The 25,813-nt window shown below is 43.8% G+C and overlaps 1 protein-coding gene across 1 annotated transcript in view; it reads left to right on the top strand.

Moving 5' to 3' along the window:
- Positions 1-18,748, top strand: part of LOC147465034 (transmembrane 9 superfamily member 1-like) — a 35,693-nt gene extending 16,945 nt beyond the window's left edge. The window contains exons 7-13 of the mRNA XM_086517607.1: positions 15,181-15,315; positions 15,428-15,594; positions 16,896-16,990; positions 17,073-17,203; positions 17,291-17,533; positions 17,622-17,895; positions 17,998-18,748. Coding sequence (XP_086373733.1) covers positions 15,181-15,315; positions 15,428-15,594; positions 16,896-16,990; positions 17,073-17,203; positions 17,291-17,533; positions 17,622-17,895; positions 17,998-18,065 — 1,113 coding nt within the window. The 3' untranslated portion in view covers positions 18,066-18,748. The remainder of the gene's footprint in view (positions 1-15,180; positions 15,316-15,427; positions 15,595-16,895; positions 16,991-17,072; positions 17,204-17,290; positions 17,534-17,621; positions 17,896-17,997) is intronic.
- The last annotated feature ends 7,065 nt before the right edge of the window (positions 18,749-25,813 follow it).

Genomic DNA, 25,813 nt, shown 5'->3' with positions numbered 1-25,813 from the left:
TGTAGGCACTGGGGAGTGTTCCGATACAATTGCATTAGTACCCAACCTAGGTATGTACGTGCATGTGCAGCACCTCTTATAAGTGAGTTGATTAACTCATAAGTAAGTGACATTTCAAGAAATCGTGGGTTTTTATTGGCATTGCCCGACCCAGCTTTAATTCCATATATAATTGACCCTAGGGGTCACTGTAGCAGGGCTACAGTGTCACTTTCACAGGACACAGTAGTACAATTGGCTTGGTCTGGTTCACACCGGACAGACTCTTTGGGCTGGGCAGTGACACGTGGCAGGGATACGGGCAGGGATACGAGCGGTGGTCTAGTGGACTATCGTGGCCAGGTCACCATCACCACTCAGTTTGGAGATAGACTTATATGGCTGACATTTATGAGCCATTGGTGGCTCTTTATGGTGGTACATATGAGTAGTAGTTGTTGGGTCATCGGGATTATCATCTTCATCATATATGGTCTAGTGTGGTCGTCTAGAGTAGCGAGTCTATACACACAGCACGTCTGCACTATCCCTGCACATCTGAGCCTCAACACCCCCATTGTACTCTTGAGTTCTGGGCTGGAGCTGAGTGTGCTTCCACGCCAGAGTCTGTATCGGTTCTTTGAGAAGTCGAGTCCATATGTTTTGGTCTGCTGCTGTGTCTCTGTTGATCAACTGCTATCTATTGTTTCCTTTGTTTTCATTCTATTTTGAGTGAGATGTCACACACATTGCACTGAGGACACCCACTGTAGAGAGCACGACACACTATCCGCGCTACAGGTGCTCTCATTTTTGGCACACTCAGTGGGACCTCAAACTGAAGTCTCACTCTCTGTTAAGGTACAAATCGAGGAGCTAGCTGGGTTTTACCTAGCATCACCTACTTCGCCTGGCCAGTGCAGCCTGCTTGTCTGGTCTAATTTCACCCTAGTTACTCTAGCTGACCTAGTCTCTCGCCCTATTGGTCTGGTCCTCTCTCACCCTGGTCAAACTAAGCTCTCGTCTTGGTCTAGTCCTTCCTCGTCCTTGGTCTAGTCCTTCCTCGTCCCTAGGTCTAGCACTTGCCCTGGTCTAGTAGAGTCTAGACCTGTGTTCAGCTAGTTAAAAGTCTTCTTGCCCAAAGCTTGGTTGGGTTTGTGGTCAGTGCATGACACATACAAGGCGGTCATTAGAGTGTCAAAGCGCACTACCGAGTCCTCTGAAGCTCTACAACAGAAGACGTCAACCCTTGGTACCTAATTGAAGTCCACCAACCTCATCACTCATACCTCCACATACCACATCATCCATTCCTCCATCCGGTTCTACATCTTCCAGGTCACCTTCCCCAGTAAAGCTCTCTTCCATTTTGTTACAGCAAGCTATTGAGCAACGGGTTCCTGAGCAAGCGGCCATGGAGGCGTTGATTAGTGTTTTGGCCAAGGTAAACATCAAGTTTCCTACTTTCAAGGGACTCTCCTCAGAAGATGCAGACGACCATGCAAGGAGGTTTGTATCTCTCTGTAGAGGTCGTGGTCTTAATAGAGAAGATGCTTATTTGGTGCTATTTCCATCAACATTGGATGGTTTAGCAGACAAGTGGTACAGTCAGTTTGCAGAGAATCACTTTTCAACTTGGGCAGCTTTACGTCAATAGTTTTGTGAAGCTTTCAGACCAGGGGACTTCGAAGAAAGGGTTTTGATGAGATGGCCAACCTGAGGCTTCAACCCAAAGAGACTTTTGCAGAAACTCATGACCCGAACAAAGTCTCTGGTCGGCAAGCTTCCTCAACCACCAGGTGAGTTCATGGTCAAGAAATGGGTAGAGAAGGCTCTTCCAAAGACTTCTCAGCAAAAACTGAGAGAAAATCTCCGACCTGATGCCACCTTGGAGGCTTGGAGGAGTTTGTTGCGGCTGCTACTAGGATAAGAGGGGGCAAGGAAGCTGTTTACCGACTCTTCTCAGGTAGAGACTGTCTCTGTACTCTTGGAGAGTCCATCTGACCATTGACTTCTTTACGTAGGGAACTTGAAGCCCTAAAACTACAACGCGCTCTTCAAGAGGAGAAATCAATCTCTTAGATAGGAGAAGCCCCCACATCACGACGCTTTGGATCAAATCAAGAGAGAGCTAGAAGAGCTTAGGTCTCAGCAGGAGACTAAGGCTATGGTATGGTGCAGCTCATGTCGATCTCCAGGACACCCTCCACAGGACTGTCCCTTCGTACTTATTGCCATTTTTGCGAAAAGTCTGGGCATGAAGACAAGGATTGCTACTATATCAAGGGATTACGGAAAATACAACAAAGTCTAGGTCCTTCTCTCCAACAAGGGCTAGCACCAACATTCAATATGGTTTCTCCCTATGGCCATCCAAATTACATGCCACCTTTGCTCAATATCCCTACTGTCCAAGGTATGTCAGGTATTTTTCCGTTTCAAAGTTTTTATCATACTCATGCTCCCTCAGCCCCTCAGAGTTTCTACACCTCAGCTTCCAACTCCATGCAGCAAGAACAGAGACCACCTCGTCCCCTGTTTCGTCCATCAAATCGGCCCATCTTATGCTACAGATGTGGAGAATATGGGCATCACCAAAGCAAGTGTCCTTTACCTGAAGGGTATCCTCCTTGCCGTCATTGTCCTGAGTCTAAAGACCACTACAGTAAGGATTGTCCCAAGCAAAGGGCATCCTCATCTTCAGGCCCAACTTAGAACCAACAAGAATTCACATTCCCGAAGATCAATCTGATCATAGTGAACACCACCCCTCAGCCATCACCTGCTACTCATACAGTTCGACCACAACAAGTGGGGGAGCCCGTTGGCGTACTCACTGGGGCACAGAGAGCAGCTCTTGGTCTTAGCTTGCCTATAGGTCCATCTCGTCCATCTCCACTTCCACAACCTGACCAAACTGACGAGCCCTTCATTGGTGCTAAGAGTAGGCCAATCTCTATGCTTTCGGATATTGATGGAGCCTTCTTAGAAGCAGTGGGTGGCTGACTTGGAACATGTCAGAGTTCCAGAGGAAGCCCAGATTGAAGGAGCTAAGCCCACAGCGGAAGCAATCTTGAAGAACACCTTTCAACAAGTGTCCCTTTATGAGATGCTCCGGCTAGATGCAACCTTCAGAAGTGACACCCTCTCAATCATTCAGTCCTTGTACCCGGGTGCAGGGCTTAGTGGTGGCCACCTCCGTGTACAGCCCTCAGAGTCTTATATGATTTCTTATCCAGCTGCTCCCCTCACTGACTACAAAAGTCCTCGTCTCACTGTATCTATTCTTGGGCATCATTTCTCAGGCGTCATATTGGATGGTGGATTCGGGATCAATCTGATACCAGAGTTTACTATGTCGGCTTTAGGTCTGCAGCCTACCCGCCCCACTCCATTCACTGTTACATTGGCTGACTAGAGGATAGTCTGTCCAGTGGGCATATTAGATAAGGTGCCTCTTAAGGTACAAGACTTCACATTCAGCTTGGATTTTGTGGAGGTCAGCCTTCCCCAGGTGGAGGGAGGATTTCGTTTGCTTATTGGTAGACCATGGTTGCGGCATACTAAGGCTCTTCATGATTGGGGAAACGATGCCATGTGGATACATACTCCTGGCTCCTCCATGCAACCAATTCGACTTGAAGGAGGTATGGATCCAATGGTTCATCACAGCTCGCTGTCAGTACAGTCCAACCCCGACCCCGAGCAGCCTATCCCACTTGACGTGTCTGACGAAGACTTGTTGCAGTGGTTGGAAGCTACCACATCGATGCCATGCTATGTGGTCTCTATTCAAGCCTCACCGCCTGTAATACACTCTCTCCCGGCTCCTCAGGCTGACACCAGTGACCCAAATCCTACTGCAGAAAGTGTGCCAGTCAAAGAAGCAAGTGTGTTAGTCCCTGATGACCATGATTCAAGTGTTCCTCTGATAAAAGTCGTCGGCCTTGGTGAACATATAACACATCATTGAAGGGGGAAGAAATCTCCTCTGCATGAGTTCACCAACGTTCCACCTCTTCCTCTTTAACATCTCCCGGGTTTGACGCCCCACCCACTCAAAAGCACCTTGCTGTGTCTGGAGACTTACCCTTCGAGGAGCTTCCACCAGGATGGTTACAAGAGGAGTATACAGAGTTTACAATCTATCAAACACAAGCCCATGATGTCTTGAAGCTCCAAGAGGCAGCTCACTCTTCATCTTCTTAGGCACCCTCTCCAGCTACACCTCCTGACCCGGTCAAAGAAGTCAACCTCGGCGACCTTGACAACCCTCAACATGTCCTCTTAGCAGCTTGGTTATGGGAGCATCCTGCGTTACTCGATCAGGTAGTCTCTTTTATACACTCTTTTAAAGATGTTTTTGCTTGGTCCTACAAGGATTGGGAAGGGACTCCACCAGAATTGGGTGTCCATACTATCCCTCTGGTTGAGGGCTAAGCCCGTTAGAGGCCGAGCTTACAAGCTCAACCCAAACTACGCAGAGGCTGTCAAGTCAGAGCTAGAAAAAATGCAAGAGGCAGGGATCATTGTACCTGTGGAGCACTCTGAGTGGTTATCACCCATGGTGATAGTGCCTAAGGAGCAGTCCAATAAAATCCGTGTGTGCGTAGATTACCGCGCTCTGAACAAGGTAACTATCCCAGATGGTTTTCCCACACCTTTCACTGAGTGTGTGCGAGAAGATGTAGCAAGGCATGTATTGTAGAGTTTCATGGATGGGTTCAGTGGATACAATCAGTTGGACATCCATCCAGGTGATCAAATTAAAATGGCTTTTGTGACTCCCTGGGGTATTTGTATCTACACTAGAATGTCGTTTGGGTTCAAAAACACTCCACCTTCCTTCAATCGAGCAGTATATCTCATATTCTGTCCTTTGCTTACGGATCATCTTCGCATCTTCATGGATGATTTTTCAACTTTCTCGGGTGCTCAATGTTCAACCCCAGTGGAAAATCTAGAGGAGCACCTCGCTGAGCTCTCTGCTGTCTTTCTCGGGTGCAGAGAGGCACGCCTGAAGCTCAATCCGAACAAGTGTCATTTTTTGGTCACTGAGGGCACACTTCTAGGCCATGTAGTGTCTGCTAAAGGTTTAGCACATAATCTAGAGAAGATAGTGGCCATCTTCAAGTTACCACCTCCCATCAACCCAAGAGGTGTGCAGAGCTTTGTAGGCCACAAAGGCTATCATCGCAGGTTTATACGCATGTATGCACAAGCGGCTCAACCATTGACCCGACTCACCAGTGCTACTGTCCCCATTCAATGGTCCAAACCGGAGGCTGAAGCATTTGCATACCTCAAAAAACGCCTCACTAAAGCGCCTATTCTAGTGGCTCCCGATTGGTCTCTTCCTTTTCATGTGCATACTGATGCCGGTCAAGTGGCTGTTGGTGCTGTGCTGACTCAACCTAGTAAGGAGTACAACTTGGATCGCCTTGTTCAATATGCAAGTCGCCTGCTCACCAAAGCAGAGCACAACTATAGCACCACAGAAAGGAAAGGTTTGGCTATTGTGTATGCTTTACAAAAATTTCGTCATTATTTATTAGGAGTTCACTTCACAATTATTACTGATTACCATGCCCTGCACCGTCTACTTAATAAGCCGCAAGTTGCAGGTCGAGTATGGCGATGGCTACTCTTATTTCAAGAGTTTGATTTCGAAGTGGTACTCAGGCCCGGCAAACATCATGTCCTTGTTGACCACCTCTCTCGCATTCACATAGGTGAAGAAGCAACAGGGTTGCAGATGACTTTCCAAATAGCAGTCTTTTTAAGGTGGATACTACTCTAGAATGGTATGGCGATGTATTGCATTTGCTATCTACTGGCCTGTACCCTGAGAATGCGTCTCCACTGCAAAATTGCTTTTAAAGTCGAGGCCATTCACGCTAATTGGGGGCCAGCTCTACAAATCTGGACGAGATGGTGTTCTGAGACGGTGTGTCTCCCCTCATGAAGTTGAGAATATTCTGGAGGATGCCCATAGTGGTCCCTTTGGTGGCCATTACCCTGGTCAAATCATCGCCCAAAAGATTCTACAGAGTGGTCTATGGTGGCCCTACGTTTCCGGGATGCAATTGCCTATATGAAAGTATGTGATGTGTGTCAGCACTGTGGACCTAAACGAAGCAAGTAGTCCAACCGTCCTCTGTAGGTCTCTATGGCATGGCTGCCTTTTGAGAGATGAGGCATAGATTTTGTGGGTCCAATTGCTCCCTCGGCCCAACCAGGTAACCGGAAGTATCTGCTGGTGGCTACAGATTATGCAACCAAGCGGGCAGAGGTACTGGCAACAATTGATTGCACTCGCAATATTGTAGCCAAGTTTCTATATGAAAATATTTTCTGCAGGTTTGGATGTCCCCTGGAGATCACTAGTGATAGGGGCAATCACTTTGTTAATGACATGATTTCAACCTTGCTCGCTAACTACAAGATTTGTCACCATAAGTCTTGTTTCTATTACCCTAGAGCAAATGGACAGGCCGAGAGTACCAATAAGGTTCTGATAGCCCTTCTGAGGAAAGAATGTAATCTACATCCGGCGCCTTGGGCTCAAGCTATCCACGGCACTCTTTGGGCTTACCGCACTTATTTCAAAGCCACGACCAACCACACCCCATTTTAGTTAGCCTTCGGTTTGGAAGCAATAGCACCCTTTGAATTCAACTCAGGATCTCCACGGGTAGGCAGTCTCCGTGCCAATGGGGGTTTGGGGTCTGCCTCAGTTTCTCGTCTCGCCCTATTGAAAGAAAGCCGCCGTTTGGCTTCTCAGGCTCTTGAAGTTGAGCAGCTTCGTCGCAAGGCGTGGCATTATTGCCATCTTAGAAAGCCGAAAATTATGCAAGGATCATTGGTGCTACTGTATCAAGCTAGATATCATAAAAAAGCAAAGAAGTTGGTCCTAACTTGGCAAGGTCCATTCATGGTACAGGAAATTTTGCCACAAGGAGCGATCCAGCTAGCAACTTTGGATGGTGTTCCCTTGCCGCTGGTAAATGGCTCCAGAATCAAGTGCTCTTATTCCTCTGAGTAAACATCTGAGTAAACAGTCTGTAGCCGTTTCGCCACCTGTAATTGTTATGCCTAATAGGTTCCTGAATCTCCCATCTCTCTTCTTTCCATTACCTTCTCACCAGACCGGTGTTCTACTACTGTCTCTGCAACAATTCTGTTACTGTCTGTGCAACACTCTTAGTCTCTGCTATGCCTATAGACGTATCCACATTTCCTCCTAAGGTATCCTTTCTCTACACTGTGTAATTGGGGTACTTGTCTCGTCTTGAACTTCTTGAAATCCAATCATTCTTTCTCTAAGTGTGAACCACCTTGATGGTAATGCTTCGTATCATCAATTATGTTTGACGCTCTTACTGGGGTCTCTCTAGTTGAACTCCTCTGCTAGATCTGTAAGTCTTCTGTGATAGTTTCCTATGAAGTTCAAACTCTCTTCATCTTCTCCTTCTTCTAGTGTAACACACTTGGGTCATTGGGAGATTTTTCTACGTTCCCACCCTTCTCTCAGTAGTACGAAGTTGTCTGTCTATAATCTCCTAATTTGCCTTACAGTTCCTACTTAACATTCACTACCACTAAACCCCTTCCTACCTCCATGCTAACCCCCCTTACTCCCTCCTAAGCCTAACTGCCCTCGCCCCTCTTTACTAAACCTCACCCTCTCTACTGCCCTCGCCTCCCTACCGTGTGCCCTTGGCCCTCTCTATCTCCCAACTCGCCCTACCCCTCACAAGTCGCCCTCTCTTCCAACTCGCCCCTTTTCCCCTCCCTAACTGCCCCCCCCCTCTTTCCCAATTCGTCCCCTCCCCCTCTCCCCAACTCATCCCCCCTCTCTCCACTCTCCCAATTCGTCCCCTTTCCCCCTCTCCCAATTCGCCCCCTCCCCCTCTCTCCCAATTCGCCCCCCCCTCCCCCCCCCCTCTCCCAAATTCGTCCCTCCCCCTCTCCCAACTCGCCCCTTTTCCCCCTCTCCCCACTCTCCCTACTCGCCCCCTCCCCTCTTCCCAACTCGTCCCCCCTCTCTCCCAATTCGTCCCTTTCCGGATCTCCCAACTCGCCCCCTCCCCCTCACCAACTCGCCCCTTTCCCCCTCCCCAATTCGTCCCCCCTCTCCCACAACTCGCCCCCCCTCTCTCCCAATTCGTCCCCTTCCTCTATCCCCAACTCGTCCCCCCTCCCCCTCTCCCAACTCGCCCCCTCCCCCTCTCCCCAACTCGTCCTCTCCCCTCCCCAACTCGTCCCTCCCCTTACCAACTCGCCCTACCCCCTCCCCTTAACAAACTTGGCTGTCCCCAGTTCGTCAAAAACCAACTCAACCTCTACCCTTTTTTTTTAATTGGCCTTCTTTATTCGTGCGCTTTCCCTCCAAAGCAGCCCTAACCACACACATCTCTCGCCGCTCTACCCAATTCGACCGCTTGCCCTCTTCGGCTTCTACCGCTTCGGCTTCTTTCAGCAGTTCGGCTTCTTCCGCTTTGGCTCCTTCCGTTGGATAACTATATATACATACAGGGTGAAAGCAGTATGCAGTATGCAGTAATTGCAGAGTTATTATATGTATGCAAGTGTGGATATGTATGCAATTGTGGATCAGCTTTTGAGTGTCTGACGTTCTTCTGGGTTGTGAATTGGAACAACCTCAGTCAGTCAGCCAGGGTGTGGCCTATACACATCAGTTAGTGTCAGAAGTTTTGCAATTCCCATGGCGGGTAGCAACAAACCCTCTAGAAAAGTAGGCTTGATAAAGAAGCCACCACCTCAGCCGCTGAGTTCTGCTGAGGGAGGAGGATGAATCAAAAACTAGTGGCCAAGCTCTGGATGACTTCACTTCCAGTGATGCCAGCGATGAAAGTTACAAAGCCTCCCCAACCTCGGAGTTGGATTCAGAAGCTACCTCTGAATCGGACGCGTCCAAAGAAACAAATGTGAAAACAGCAGGTAAAAAGAAACGCAATCATCAAATCATTCATCATGAGATCGGTCGGCCGGCTACATATAAAAATCGTACACCATTCTCCTTGGCTGTTTATCTACAGCTACCTCGGCCATCTCTAAGCGAAATCCTCTCCAAGGACCAGCTATAGTGTCACGAGGACGTGGCAACTGCTAACCTTAGTTGTTGGTTTCTTTCCAATGATTTTTGTTTAATTTTTGAGACCCTCTTTTTGAAGTTGCAAATGGTCGGACATTGTATGGCCAATGTGAACGGTAGTTTCACCCGCAGACGGGAAGTTGGTCGGCACTGGAACTCGTAAAGTAAAAGGATGTCTATGCTCAGTTCAAGATCATGTAGGTCTCCCCGTCGCACTTACCAAGTTGGTGGATACTAGGAAGTGAACTCAATAAAGGCATAAAGTCAAGGTGGGATCACCAACAGAAAGTATCCGACAGTTGGGCCACATTGCACTTTTGGATGCGGTCCCAATGAGGATAGATGGTCAGATGATCAGTGGGAGCCCAACGGAATCATTTCCTAAAATTTAGGGAACCGCTATTTTGGGCCAGAAATGTGTTCACGTCATTACCTTCGGTACGACCAGGGGAACATTTTATTACTCTGCTGCAAAGTCAATTGATGCACCAGTTGAGAGATTTTTAAGCAGGAAGCCCAATGCGGGAAAATTGCATGTATGAGTGCCAAGTGGCACTTTTTGGTCAATTTACCAAGTCTGGGAGAACAGAACTCGTAACTGACTCTTTGGAGCAGTTTTGGAGGCTGATAATTGTGATTTTCAGCCATTTCTCTCCATTTTTGAGCTTCCCATGACTTTACCTAGGACCAAGGAGCTCATTTTCAGCATTGGAAGGCGTCAGATGCGTGTTTACAGGGCTATTTTGCTGCGTTTTTAGCGATACGCAGGTTTTGGCAGCCATGGAAATCTTCCCCTTTTTGCATCTATTTGTTCATAGATGCATTACAGGTCAAGGGCAGCAGAGGGGGCGCTCGATTTATGCTGGGGGGATGCTTCATTGAGAACCTGTCACAGGTTAAGAGCTATGGAGTGCTTTCTTTCCCTCTTATGTACAGTGTGGTGCCAGGAGTGATGACCTGCACACTACACACTGCTCTTTCTCTCCCCTACGTGCAGTTATGTGATGCCCCACAAGAGGGCTCTTCATTTGACTGATGTACAGCTGTGTGGTTTCATGCTTTTGTGCTGAGGCAAGAGCCTCCTTGAGCAGGAACAGGGGTAGCTAACTGCTACTCCAAAGCAGGCACCGGTGAGGGTCATAACCTCACCGTACAGGTGCGTTTTCAGCGTTGTGTATGTGCTGTAAATTGACTGTTTTTCAGCCATACGGACCTCAGAACCATTGGGAATAGTGCCCCACTGGCAGAGGACAATTAGGGGACTGTTTGGGGCTGAAAACAGGGCAAAAACCAGTAAATACAGCGTGCTGAATTTACTGTTTTTGGGCAGGAATCAGAGGGTTTATACCAGTGGAAGTGAGTTCCAGCAGGGGAATTGATTTCGCGCAAGTTTTGGGGCTGTTATGTTGCCGAAATTTGGCCAAATCAGGTAGTATCTAGCGGGATACAGGTAAAGGATTCCCAAGACTCTACTTCGTAAATTTACCTTCTCAAAGTATAAAGAAATACCGAAAGGGGCGCCAATTTTGGGGCTTACAGGTTGTCGGCGTCTGCTCGGGGCATTCTAGCTTCCGAGCCGTGTGTGTATTCAAGTGTTAATTCCCGTCGCAGGTAACCTTTGCAAAGTGCTCTGTGTGTGTCTAAAGTAAAGAATTTCGGGTGAAAGCCAACGCCTATCGCCCCACGGGCCGGTTTCATACAGACTATGGGTCTCACAGCACTGGCTGATGGCGATCTGTCAACTACTGTTTCTGTTGAGATGATACATGATCTTCTGAAGAACTTTCCGAAGGTTAGGGGCCACAAACTCACTGCTACATGGTTAGGCCATGCTATGGGTATGACCACCTTTCCATCTGTGAAGCCTGCTACCCGAACTCTCTCTCAGCTTTCCAAGGATGCCACCATTCAGGCATGTCAGGAGATGCTCAGTACGGATCACCCGGATTACGAAAGAAATAAACAGCTCCTGGCAATCTTTAGATACTACTTTCTAGCTAGAGATGCCAAAGAAGATAAAGGAAAATGTGAACTGCCCACTACGTTATCCCATTGCAGGGTAGTTTTCGTACGACGTACGGAACGTCTCGTTCCGTATTGCGGGTCACGTACCGTCCCGTACGTTTCGTACGTTTTGTTTTTTGTTTTTTGTTTTTTGTTTTTTTTTGGGGCAAAATTCACAATTGTGAATGGATTACATTGAGCAGCCCAACTCTCTCTCTCTCATGCTCTAGCCTCTTCCTATTTAAGCAATGCCTCTCCATCTTGTTCTCCAACACTTCCAAGCTCTCAATGCTCATTGCTCTCAATGCTCTCATTGCTCAATGCTCCCATGTTCTAGCTCTCAAGTGACATGCTCTAGAGACTAGAGTCTTGCCTCTCCATCTTCTCTCCATTGGGTCTCTCCCTCTCAAGCTCCCATTGAAGATCTCATAATGTCAAGTTTCTTTAAGTGTAAAGTTTAAACCCAAGGGCCTGAGCCTTAGACGTAAGAATTCTTTGTTTTTTTATTTTGAACGTACGTAACGTCATCGTACATCTTAATATTTTTTAGTTCGTTTAGTACCGCACATCATCGTACGTGTACAAAACGTACGGGACCGTACGAGACCACTATGTCCCATTGGGACGGCCTTTACTGTTTGCTCCACGCCCAACCCTGTGGATTTCACCAGATTCTTGTTTCATCGTTACAGTCTAGAGCCAAAAGGTTTCGGGCCCAGGTGAGGTCTGTGCAGTTCAACTTCAAATGTTTCGCAGCACCTCTCTTGACGTGGGTCATATATAGACATGTTACACCAAACGAAGTAGATGAGGATACACGAAGTGTGCAAGGGAAAAGGAAATCCTTAAACATTCATGCTGATCCTGAAATCACAAAGAAAAAGAAGATCAAAGCAAAGATGGCAAAAGATACAGCAGAGTCTCTACTCTCTTTGCCAGTATCTGAGAGCCAACAGACTAAGGTGACACATCTTCCGCGACGCTCGTTGTCTTCCAATCCTCTCTCTACTGGGCCAGTGTCTACTTCCAAACTTCATGTCAAGTCGATGGCTTCTCCCTCGGAGATTCCTCTACCTTCTTTCCCAATATTCACCCATACTGATGCCAATATATCACTGACTCTACTTGCAACCACCATCTTAGCTCCTACTCCACCAGTAGTACCTACTCCTAGCAAGCCCTCTGTGCCACTTGGGAGTCCTCCAGTATCATCTTCAGGGGTGGCCGACTCTACTTCTCTGCTACACCTTTTGAAGAAAGTATTACAAGACTCGAGGAATGCTATCGCCACCATAGAGCTTGGAGCGGAACAGTTAGTTGTCACGCACTAGTGCCACTCTGCCATATACGCAGCTATGGAGGAATCTCTGAAGGTCGCCGAGAGTGCCATCTCAGATCAAGATGCTACGATTTTCGCACTGCAACAAGCTTTGAAAATAAAGTCAGACATCATTGAAGACCTTAAAGCACAGGTACAAGGATTTCGGGAATTGCTTCTACATGGAGATAGGTCTCCTCAGGCTCAGGCTCAGGTTGGCGTGAGGTTTGGATGGACTGGATCCGGGCCATTGCATACTGTAGGTCCTTCTCAGCACTTTATGGGACTCTACACACAGCCTCCAGTTCAGTACTACAATCAACAATATCCTTAGGGGTTTCAGTCATTGCCATTGTCCCACATGCATAGCGTTCCTTGCTGCGACGGTGTTGCTGGTGCACACCGCCATGGCTATGTCACTCGTCATCCTCAATACACTATCGGACAGGTGTTACCCTCTGCCGAGCAGCAGCTGGCGGCTCCTTTCACAGACGGCCAGGTTATGGACAACAGAGCCCAACAGCCTCTAGTCCAGCAACGAAGTTCCACCATTGATTTGATGGCTCCACCCCTAGAGATTGATCCTTCGGGTGCGTCTGTGGCGACTACCCTTTCTCTGGGATGACAGATTGACAGTCTTTTCACCATGGCAGTACAGTATTCATTTATTATTGTAGTTCAGTCTATTAGCAGTTTTAGTTGTTCTCTCACCGAGACGGTGAGTGGTTTTGTGGTGGGCAACCTGTAGTAGCAGGGCTACAGTGTCACTTTCACAGGACACAGTAGTACAGTTGGACTGGTCTGGTTTACACTGGACGGACTCTTTGGGTTGGGCAGTGACACGTGGCAGGGATACAGACGGTGGTCTAGTGGACATCGTGGCCAGGTCACCACCACCACTCAGTTTGGAGATAGACTTGGATGGCTGACATTTATGAGCCGTTGGTGGCTCGTTATGGTGGTACATATAAGTAGTAGCTGTTGGGTCATCGGGATTATCATCTTCTTCATATATGGTCCAGTGTGGTCATCTAGAGTAGCGAGTCTATACACACAGCATGTCTGCACCATCCTTGCATCGACACCCCCATTGTACCCGTGAGTTCTGGGCTGGAGCTGAGTGTGCTGCCATCCCAGAGTGTGTATCGGTTCTTTGAGATAGTCGAGTCCATATGTTCTGGTCTGCTGCTGTGTCTCTGTGTTGATCAGCTGTTATCTATTGTTTCCTTTGTTTTCATTCTGTTTTGAGTGAGATGTCACGCACATTGCACTGAGGACACCCACTGTAGAGAGCACGACACACTATCCGCGCTACAATCACTTCTCAAGCATAAGTCAGTACCCGCAGTACCAGCACCAAGTACTTGCAGTACCCTCAAGCTAGCGTTTTTGCTAGCAGTACCCTCATGAGATTCCCTGGCGTTTTTGCATCAGTGTTTTCAGCCATGACCAGCAGACCATCAGCGTTTTCAGCCATCAATAGCAGATCCCCATCGCCAACAGATTTCAGCCCTAGCGATTCAAGAAGTTGGAGATCTCAGCCATAGCACCAACATTTTCAGATTCAGCTTTCACATCAGCCAGTGTTTTTCAGTTTTCAGCCCATCATCGACATCGGCGACAATAGTTCAGCCCATAGCCTTGCCGCATTTGGCAGATCCCATTCAGCATCCCTTGCGTTTTGCATTTTCGGCCCTTAGCCTCGCAAATCCAAGCATCAATAGCAAGATCCCATCAACATTCCAGCATCTAGGACCATTGTATCAGGATTTGTGCAATCTAAAGCAAATACCTCTAGCGATAGAGAGGGGGGGGCCCTAGGAGGGGGGTTTGGGACCCCATTAATCTCCTTTCTCTCTCTCTTTCACTCACAGAACCTTCAATCACAGTATCATTCTCTCTTCTCTCGAGTCTATTGCACATTACTCCCATAAAGTAAAAAGGAACCTTGAGTACGCACTGAGCACTCATCCTGAGCATTCACCATCAATCACTTCCGCTGCACATTTACAGTATGCATATACACACCTTTCACATGGCTTTTAAGTTTTACAGTACCTGCAAGAGATTTTGCACATGATTGCATCATATGCGCATTGACACTGGTAAATATAAGAGGACTGCATTGTTTTGCAATGACGTTAAAGATAAAGACTGAGGAGCATTACCTTTATCTTTGTAGAGTGTACGTAGAGGTTTAGGGGCCATCAAATTGCCTTTCTTGGGAGGACTGTTATGAAAGTTTATGGGATTCAAGCATAGGAGATCTTTTTGTTGAAGTCTATGTCATTGAGAAACTTTCAAGGAGAGGTATGGGAGCTCCATCAATTCTGCTTGAGGATTATGACATTGCTGCATGCACCAGCTGCATCACAAGCCATTATTTAGACTCTAGAGAAGTTATGCAAGGGAGAACCATTGTACAATGCCAGCATACTCACTTCCTAGGACCACATTGGCAACATCCTGACAGTCGAAAGATGAGGGCAATCATTAACTGTTAGAGGAGGGACAAGCTGCCTTTAAAACCCCTTGTTTCATAGAAGATCTTATGATGGTGATATCAAGATCAGCAAGTTAGAACAGTAGTCTCCTAGTTTATGCAAATACCTCACCACACCTGCACCTTATCTCCTAGATTAGGGCTTATCTTTCGTTTGTACTGCACAATGGACCACCTTCAAACAGTCATTCTATGTTTTGGGTCTTGTAGATCTGAATGATTCCACTCTCTCATGGGTTGGTAATGACATGGTTTCAGATTCACTGGTTTTCGATATTCAATTCCTTTATGATGGTCATCTTTCTCACGGGTTTGGTGTCAATGATTTTGATGAGGACGTTACGTCATGATTATGCAAAATACGCCAGAGAGGAAGACGATTTAGAAACACTGGTAATTATTTGTGAATGCTATTCTGAAATTATCTGCAGCTCATCTTTTGTCTTGGCTGCTGACAATGTAAACTTGGCTGTGTCTGTTTTGTCTCCTCATGTGTTCTGAAAAGGAGAGGGATGTCAGTGAAGAATCTGGATGGAAATTGGTGCATGGAGATGTTTTTCGCTCACCTAAGAACTTGGTTCTTCTCTCAGCTTTGGTGGGCACAGGAGCACAGCTATCTGCTCTCATGCTGCTCGTTATTCTGCTGGCAATAGTTGGCATGCTGTATGTAGGGTAAGATCTCAGATTTTTCCTCTTTCATATTATTATACGTTATCATACACTTTCCTATTCAAGCTCAGGGCTGGTGCTGCAATGATCTTCTACTTGGGTGAATGCTACCTCTTTTATAAGGATAGAATCAACTCTTTTGGCAAAGAGAAATCTTGCGTAGAAATATTGTCAGATGCTATTTGCTTCTAACGTGGAAGGAGAAATGTTGAAATCTCCAGATCTGATCATTGCACTTCTCCCAATATTGCTTAAGACACGATTAGAAAGTTGCATCCTTGGTTTCTAGAGGACTTGAGATTGAAGGCTTGTTAGCATTGGGATGAATATTGCTATGCGGACGGATACGACCAGAAAGTTTCATCCTTGACTTCTAGAGGACTGGAACATGGGATTGAAGGCTTGCTCTAATGGAAATAAGTATCTTATCAGCAACGGTAATTGATTTGTCCAATGAGTGTTTGATTGTTGGGTTTTCTTTCAATCATGTGGTAAAAGCAACTGTATACTGGACTCTGTGCTTGAAGTTCAAACCCACACGTATCCACATGATGTCTCTAAAGCTTATGTCGCTTGGCAAAGTGGGTTCTAATACTGCTTGCTCAACATACCAATTTTCAAGAACTACATAGCTTGCAGACTTTGGATCGTTAAACTTGTGATGAGATGCTTTTTTCCTGAAAAGGATGGACAACTTGGTTCAGGCTCAGATAGTGCATAGGGAATAGATAAGAGTAAGCCAGGATGCAGACACAAGAAATGGTTCTTCATCCAAGGGGCTACATTCTCATGGATGATCATTCCTGATGGTACGCATGCTCGCAAGATGGAGCCTGAGGCTCTTCAAAATACTATTGAATAAGGCTTTGATGCCACTTGCTATTCTTAAGATACTTTAAGCAACTAGGACTTGGAATCCATATCGGCTATTTCTTTTCATGATATCTGACTGCCATTTGGAGCTGATTTGGGAGGAACATTCCATTTTACTAGTTTAGGGTCTCATGTCTCTTCTTTGCTCTATTTTCTGACCTGAGCTTCTTGCTAGGTCTTCTTTTCTGGGCAGGGCATAACCAGTTCTGTTTTCGTCGACAACGAGCCAGTATTCTTCATGTGTTCTGCATTCCCTTGACGAGCCTTGTGGAGATGTTTTCATGTGTTGAGTGCCATCCACACTTGGGAGTCCTAGATTGCCTGTTACCTATCTGCGATACAAGTTTTCTGGTTTTAAAGTTTTGAGTCACTAAGAAGTGGATGCGGTGCTACAACGTTAGTTAGTCTAAAGCATCTTTGGGTTTTTTTAGACGAGGAGCGATTGTGACAGTATTCATAGTCAGCTATGCATTTACATCCTTCATAGCTGGCTATGTGAGTGGAAGCTTGTATGGGCGGAATGATGGTATGACTGATGGATGAAGTTCACAAGTTTGGAAGAAGCCTTACCTTTGAGATACTAAGAAGTGGGCGTTTGTGTCTTGCAGGCAAACACTGGATCAAATCAATGCTTGTCACAGCCTCCCTTTTTCCATTCACGTGTTTTGGCATTGGTTTTATTCTCAATTTTGTTGCCATTTCCTATGGTTCTTTGGCAGCAATCCCCTTTGGCACCATGGTATATCGGGTTGCTTTGCCTTGTTCTGTAAGCTAATTTATAGAGACCATTGATGACATGGTGGAGTGCTTGTTTGTTGAGTGACAGGTAGTAGTCTTTATCATATGGGCTTTTATATCTTTTCCTCTGGCCCTGCTTGGTACGGTCATCGGCAGAAATTGGAGTGGTGCACCGAATAATCCCTGCCGAGTTAAGACGATTCCGAGGCCAATTCCTGAGAGGAAGTGGTATTTGACACCCTCTGTGATTTCAATCATGGGAGGCTTGCTTCCGTTTGGAAGCATATTTATCGAAATGTACTTCGTATTTTCATCCTTCTGGAACTACAAGGTTTGCAGTTTGTTTCTCCTTAATGTCATCTCTGTGACGCATTTGATGTATGACATGCCATCTAACATTTTCAGGTGCTATATCTCAGGTTTACTATGTATATGGATTCATGCTTCTTGTTGTCCTTATCCTCATCATTGTGACCGTATGCGTCACAATAGTAGGAACGTACTTCTTGCTTAATGCTGAAAATTACCATTGGCAGTGGACATCATTCTATTCAGCTGCATCAACTGCAGTGTATGTTTATCTGTACTCCATCTACTATTACCACATGAAAACAAAAATGACAGGCTTCTTTCAGCTAAGCTTCTACTTTGGGTACACTCTTATGTTTTGCATTGGGCTGGGTATACTTTGCGGTAAGTGCTTCCAATTTTTTATTTTCATTTCAAAATCTAAGAAAATAAACATCTATTTTGTGATGTTTTCGTTACCCTCATGCATGTTGGTTTGTATTTCAGGTGCCATGGGCTATCTTGGTTCCTCCATGTTTGTGCGGCGAATTTATAGAAACATAAAATGTGATTAAACAAATGGGTTGTTAAGCAGTGGATATCTTCTTTTTCTTTCGAAAGATGGAGAGTCAGTTACTAATGGTACTGATCTAGTGGCCACAAGCCAGTGAAGCAGATTCAAAGTTTGAAGCATTTTGAACTTTGAAGTATTTGTTGTGGCCCCACTATGCAGCTGGATGGTTGCTTGAAGTTTTCGTTTTGAACTGGTGTGCAAACATTTGACGAGGTCTAGTCATTGCCAAGGTGAAGTGCTGGCGATACTCATGGACGACATTACCGTTTTAGAAAGGTTTTCTGTCTGTGGTGAATGAAGTTGTAATTTTTTGTAATCTAAATGCAGTACTTTTTCTGGTTTTGTATGGGGGACAAAGATCTTAAAATGACCCATGTGGCCTTGTATATTCTGGCCTTCGTTTTTGCGTTGTGCGAGGATGCAGAGCCCCTCTTCCCATGAGCTTATACGGGACAGCCCGTCTCGACCTGTCCATGTTCATTGTGTCCGTCTCACTGAATCCAAATTTTCATGGGTATCCAAATATCTGTTATTTTGTGCTAGTCTCAAACAAAAGTGCATTACCCAATGTTATGCAGCCTTTATCCTGACTTCATACTGGACCATTTGTGGACCAAGCATATGTCACCATGACAGCTATATGTTAGTGTGTATATCTGTCTGATGTCAAATCAGGTTCTCTCATATCTCCTGTAAACTTAACCTAGAAGATTTGAATCATCTACCAAGTCATGTTACGCAACATTAATCACTCAAAATCTACTACAAATAAAGTATGTATCAATCCTAAATAAAGTATGTATCACTCCTCTGATGGTGAGCTTTGCAACTCATACAATGCCTTTATAAATTTGTGGCGGTACCCTTGTACACTTTCTCTTCCAACTCTTCATGCAAGAATGTGTTTTGCATGTCTTTGTGATGGTAAATGTTCAAATGGTGGGTACCCTATCTCTAGGGCAGACCATATCCTCTTAATCACTAGCATTCTTTAGTGCATCATATGTTGCTATCAATTTGGTGTTGTATCTACGTATGTCAGTATTAGTATAATATCTTATATCTTATGGAATTACCAAATAGTAGAGTAGAAAACTGGAGGTGAAAATGTAAGAGGAAGCGTGCATACTAGTTCCAAGGTACTGAGTAGTTCCTTACCTTTTGTTGAAACTTATCCCCATGCTTAACACTAGATCGGTAACCTACTAGGACATAAAAGTGTCCTTTTTTGGGTTTCAAAAAAAAAAATGATACCCATATGAGAGTTATGATTTTCCCTTTGCAAGTACCAAGGAGAAAATGAAAGATTCTTTTGAGGTGTTCTCCTTGAGCTTTAAGCGAAAAGAAAACTTATGGTTTAAATAAATAACAGCTAAAATTTTGTACTCTTTGGTCATGGTAATCTTCAAAAGTCTATGTATTGCTCCATTTTACCAACAACAATAAATTCTTGAGCTCAATCGGATTGTTTAAGATCATGGAACTATTTTCCCCACAAACTTCAATGGATTGGCGATCAAAATCTATGGTTGTTGAGGCCACACAATTCTGATTCTAAACATAGAATTAGACACAAAAATATATTTTTGGCATGCTGTTGACCTATCATTAATATTTCTATGGCTACATGCATAATTGCCTCTTAAGTATATGTTTCCTTGAAAGACTTTCGTACTTTACATCCATACACCAATATAGACAAAATAAAAAGCGTAAAAAAACGGTATCTAGGAAATCTTGGACACAATTATGAAGTACAAACAGTAGTCACATGATAACTTTGGCTCCTAAAATGTGACCAATTTCCTTCCAAAAACTATGTAGCAAAATTCAAAATTTGCAATGAGCTTTTGATATACGCTACAAAGATACCATGATTCTCCAAATGAAACACTCAATATTGACGAGTAAATAGTCATGACTCAAATTGAGTCCAATTTCGATAACAAATTAAATGAAACAGTCAATATTGAAGAGTAAATAGTCATGACTCAAATTGAGTCCAATTTTGATAAAACCAAAACATCATGGCAAGGTTGTGTTTTTAGCTATATGTGGTATTAGGTGCCAAAAAACTCAAAGAAGCCTATTTGTCTAATATTGAATCCATAAGCCCAGTCAAACTTGTCTTTATATTGCATACAAGTTACTCAAAATATTGTTTAAATTCAAATTTTGTCAATAAGCACATATACAATTTTTCACAAATAGGCCATAAAATAAAATAGGATCATTCCCTATTCATAAGACGCATGAAAACGTGTGGAATACTACTAAATCTAATGACGTAGTAGATTAGATCTCATTGACATGGGTTTTATGGAAATCTGTTGCCAATATTATGAAAAATAGTAGAAAATGGCACACAATTTAGGTCAAAAGATGTTTTGCAAGCACAAAATTAAAGGTGGAATCCATAGCCCAAAAAACTCCACGTTCTTTTTAGCTCATAAGCCAACTTTGTGGATATGAAATGCTTCAACACTCAAGGTGCATCTCTTGGAGTAATTCTAGAAATTTGCTCAGTTAAGAGGACATAAAAGTGTCGTTACTAGTCTAGGGTTAAGGATGCTTTTTGGCTCTTGACTCTCTTCAAGCCCATCAAATTCAAGGGGTTTGTCATCAAGTGTTTATGTCGGAGGAAGACCCTCGAATGGTCAAGTAGCTAACATAAAGACATTGTGAATCTATGAGCTTCCTTTTCTATAAATATACCAAAATGAGTTGGCAACTTGAGCCTAGGACATGTCTCGTTAACTCTTTCTCAAATGTTCCAAAGAGGGTAGTATCAACTTGTTGCCTTGAGACAATGCTTTCAATGACCTTGCCAATCCTTGCCCATAGAAAACTTGAAACGAGCCATTGCAAATTTGAACAGAACCAAGTCATTTATTTTGAATTCAAGGGGGTGTCCATGTGTGAGCATCAAGCCTCTACTTTTACTAATACGACACTTTCAATCTTTTGATGCACAAGATTCTCACGTAGCTCGTTCTAGAAAGGATTCATATTTTGGACTCTATGTGAGACTATTGACTTTGGCAAGCCATGATAGACAAAAAGATTAGTGCTCAATATCTTTCTTGACAAATAAAACATGATTGTTTGCTAAAGTTGGAGATTTCCATCCAAGATTAGTGCTCAATATCTTTCTTGACAAATATAAAACATGATTGTTTGCTAAAGTTGGAGATTTCCATCCAACTACTTTATCTTTCCATGAATCTATTTGAAAGAAAGACCAAAAATTTAAATCAATGGAGATGGTCATCCAAGGAGTTTTTGGTGTAGGGAATGGTCCCATGCTGACCATTCCCTGTTTTCAGGTCGACCATATGGCGATCGGCGGATGCCGAGAGCCCTTAAAACAAGGAATGGTTAGCAGGGGACCATTCCCAGCCATCAAATGTCCAAGGGAGGGGGGCCAACAGCTTCGCAGACAACACAGAGGGCATGCGACACACAGGGCTGAATTGCGCTCAGTTGTGTTGAGCCGTTGAAATTACGAAGCCAGTGATTGACTGGCTGGTTCCAAGTTTCCAAGTGCTGACATGGCGAGCATCTGACGATGGACAAAAAGATTCTGGCTCAGAATGGCTTGTAGATGAGCGGCTGGGAGGGCTTGCCCCCGACCCTAGACTTTGACGGTTTTGTTATTCATCTTTAAGAGACAAATGGAGTATTCAATACCATGGTCCATAAGTACCGATTCGGATGCAAGTGACTACTTTGTTTTCAGTCTTGTCAAAGGACTACTCCTTGGAAATCATCACGTTTGTTTGGAAAAGGCCACGGTACTATCTCATGGGCATGCAGGGAGTGTGAGTGTTGTCCAACGGGAAAAATGTGTCTCAGCTTAATATCGTGCCGTTTTCAATTTAAAAAATGCTGGTTAAGGGCAAGTGGAAAAGGAGAAATTCCGCCCCAAAATAGAGAAAAATAGTGTAAAAACTTAAAGAAGTGACCTAATTTTCTAAAATTTCCTCTTGGCAAATTCAAGGAAAGGAATTTTGTATGTTTGGAAAATTGATTTTTCCCAAACACTGGTGTCGTCTAATGCAGTTTTTGTAAATTCAAGTTAAAGTTCTAAATTTGGGTCAAGACCCCTCCTCCCAACCTCGAGAGTTGAACCCAAGATGTCAAAATTGAGATCTCAATGCCCCAACTACTTCACCCATGCATGATTTTTGAAATGTATGAAAGTCGGCCTAATCTCATAAATGCAAATTGATGTAAATTTGGGGTTTAGGCCAGAAATTTGCAAATACGAGGCAAAAAATCTACAGCCACGATCTTGCCCACCATTGCCAAAAGCATGCCCACCATCGATCGCCTCCCACCATGCTGCTTATCACTTAGAGATTGAGAAAAAAGTGTTTTTGGGATTTTAAAATCACACGTGGTGCATTTGTGAAATCACATAAAGTGATTGAGGACTCACTAGTGACCTTGTAATTCATTTGTAGTGTAAACTTCAACCTAACCTACCTCAAGATAATTTAGAAGGGCTGCTTAAGGATTTTTAAAGATTTAGTCCTACTTTTGAAGATAAATATTTTTCTACCCTTCTTAAAAGAGTAAAGGGGCCTCCAAAAGGCACAAAAACCTTCAAAAATTGAAAGCAAAATTGATATGTTGTCTTTGGGTACATGAACGTTCGCACAAAAACATTGCAACATGATACACAATAATTTGATATGCCATACATTTCAAAGGGAGATGGATGAAGTTCACTTGTATGGTCAATGATAGAAAGAGCCGATCAATATGGGATGCTACTTCTACACATGTGAAATAATACATGTATACTCATTGCAAATGGTGTATCTTTATAAGGTAATAATGATGCATTTACATGCCAAAACCACAATGGGATAGTGTGCTTGACTATATCCTACTATCTAAAGCCATCATGCATTGCTTAAAGAGTTTTATACTTTGCCAATGGAGCTCATAGTCAAACCATTAGACCTTATGTATTGAAAGGAAAGAACAATTGTCTCTTTGTATGGATTTTAAATGAGCATGGGTCTATATTGAAATGGCCGAGAAAAAATTTAGGATGACAAAGCTCCAACATGATGTGTCATTTAAAACTAAATGGAAAGCTTTGAAGAAAGTTATTTTTTTCTTGTGATGAAGAATGCTTTGCCATAAAGTAAAAGTTGTCAACAAAGGTAGATCATGCAAAATGTGGTTTGATAAAGGGTGTCAAGATGCTTGAAAGTCCTTATGAAGCTAGAAGCAATTAAGAACGAGGAAAACTATCAAAGTCTTTTGCATGGAGTCAAGGCACTAATTCAAAAGAAGAGAAGAAGATGAGAAGCCAATTGGTAATTCTCTAAAGTCCAAGAAAAGGCATGTGTATGTGAAAGATTTTGAAGAAACCTAGAGGGCGCGCGTGTTGAGAGTTTTGGTAACTTGAGTCTTATGGACATATATAGATATTGCAAGCATTTATATGAGCAATCAAATGTTATAAAGATACCATGCTATAGTTCACTCCCATGTATGTCCTCTTATTTTAGTATTAGAGATGCATGCAAAGGGTTTAGAAAGTTGGCAACTCATAAAGCGAGAGATCTTCAAGGTATCAAGTTGGAGATGATTAAATGGACGAGAGATGCAACGAGTCTTTGGGTATGTGATATGTTCAACTTTTCACTTCAACACGGTATGCCTTTTGATTGTAGCACTATTTGGGTCAAGCTTTTGCATTAAGGAGGGGATGTAAAGAATATATAAATAATTATCATACAATAATGATTGGGTCTCTTATGGAAAATTTATTTAGGTACATAATGGAGATAGAATTGATTGAATGAGATGATAATAATGACAAGCGTACAAAAGGACAAACTAGTTTTTGTCAACGTCATAGCACTAAAGCTTATGGCTGTCTGTGAGAGAATCTTCTTGCACTAATTGTGAATGAATACAAAACAAAGGTTACGCTTGTAAAACCATCCATAAGGAGAAGCCATGCATTGTGTACAACAACGAGACACTTGAAATGGTTGATAGGTTTAAATACCTTGGCTTTGAGGTTTCGACCAATCACAAGTGGCACAAATGTGACATGCATCATTTGGAAGTTTGGAAGAGAGCATAAGATCAATTTGAGAACATGTGTAATGTGGAGGATGTCAGATGTTGGGTCATTAAGAGAAATCTTTTTGAAGCATTGATGGCATTAATTCTTCATTATGGAGTTGAAGTGTGGGGGAGGAGCATCTCAAAATCTACTTGAAAAGAGTTTGAGAATGGTCAAAAGCACTTTTGTAGAAATTTTCTCCAAGTTAAGACACAAACACCCTATATGCTCATGACTTGGAATCTCTTCTAGATGAGGTTATGGACATGTAGAGGTTTGTGGAGTATATGATAAAGATGTGTCAAAACTTATCACATCGGCTTCCTACAATTACTTTGGAAGCAAGGGAAAAAGTTCAAAAGATGCATAAAAGCAAGATCTTGAGCACAAGATGGATGCAAGACATGAATAAGTGGTTTAGAAGCTTGTTTGGAAGATGGGACACATTACACTTACTACAAGATGCATCAATAGGCTTGCAAGTGAATAAAGATTTTCTACAATGCCAATGTATTATGGCTTGGCACAAATTCCACATTTCATACATTACACCACCCATATTTCCCCCACTACAAAGCCATGTTCTTTGTTGAAAGAGGAAACATATCCCCTTGTCTACGATTTGCACTATCACAGTCCTTTGGCTTAGCTCCCACTCCCTTCATTGCGAGGCGGGGCATTGGGCCAATGGAGAAGAGTCCCATTGACTGTGAACATTTTTCTCACTAGAAGTTCAAGGGTGTGAGTAGTAGCACACACTACTAGAGCACACAACTTTTTCTCACATTCGAACTTGCTTCCCTCATATTTTCAGCCATGACCTAGACCTACATAATTTCCACTCCCAACCACACTGTGGGATCTCTATTGCAATTCTCGTCACCACCATCCTTGAGCATTAAGAATCACTTATCAGGTCCACACATAGTACATCACATGTATCTTTGGTCCATAGGTCATGTTTGAGGTGATAATAAAATCTTTCCATCTATGCATGATTCTTGGCATGCATAGCGACTGGTTACTTGGATCAAACATGTGAGAGTTACATCTAGGTTAGTATAGGTTCTCTTGATGCTGTTTATTTTTAGATCTTGAGCATCGTTGGGAGACATAGCTATAGAGGTGCCCTAGTTTTCGTTGCCCAAGACCAACTGGAATTTATGATGGTATTCTTAGAATGAATTGTCTAATTAAACACCATGCCATTATCAATCGTTCTCAAGGATGATTTTTTTCATCGATGAGCAAGGCCAATGGTAAACATTCTCAAGGAAAGAATGGCCAACCAAAATCTCAATTGGTCAAAGACAACTATTTCTTGAAGGGCCTTAGGGTTAATAGGTTTCTATACTCAAGCTCAACGTGGTTGAATAATCCCTTTCAAACCCCAGAACTTTATGGCTTCAAAAGTTTTATTCTCCAAAATGAAAATTTGAAGTTCCTCCAACTAAGGAATGGAACATAAAATTGAAACCATTCCAAGGTTTTAGCAAGTTTTTCAAAGGTCATGCAACATGTCTCTTTCACAAGCGAATTACACTTAAGGAACCATTTCACTATTGAGCAAGGGTTCATCCACCGAAGTGTTAAGGAGCACGGCTTGTTGCACCGCAAGGACTCCTCCTATCCAACGTGTCAGTCATGTAAGCATT

Source organism: Adiantum capillus-veneris, chromosome 1 (genome assembly GCF_014529385.1).
Source record: "Adiantum capillus-veneris isolate H3 chromosome 1, ASM1452938v2, whole genome shotgun sequence".
In the NCBI taxonomy this organism is placed as follows: Eukaryota; Viridiplantae; Streptophyta; class Polypodiopsida; order Polypodiales; family Pteridaceae; genus Adiantum; species Adiantum capillus-veneris.
This window is presented reverse-complemented; position numbering and strand designations above follow the sequence as displayed.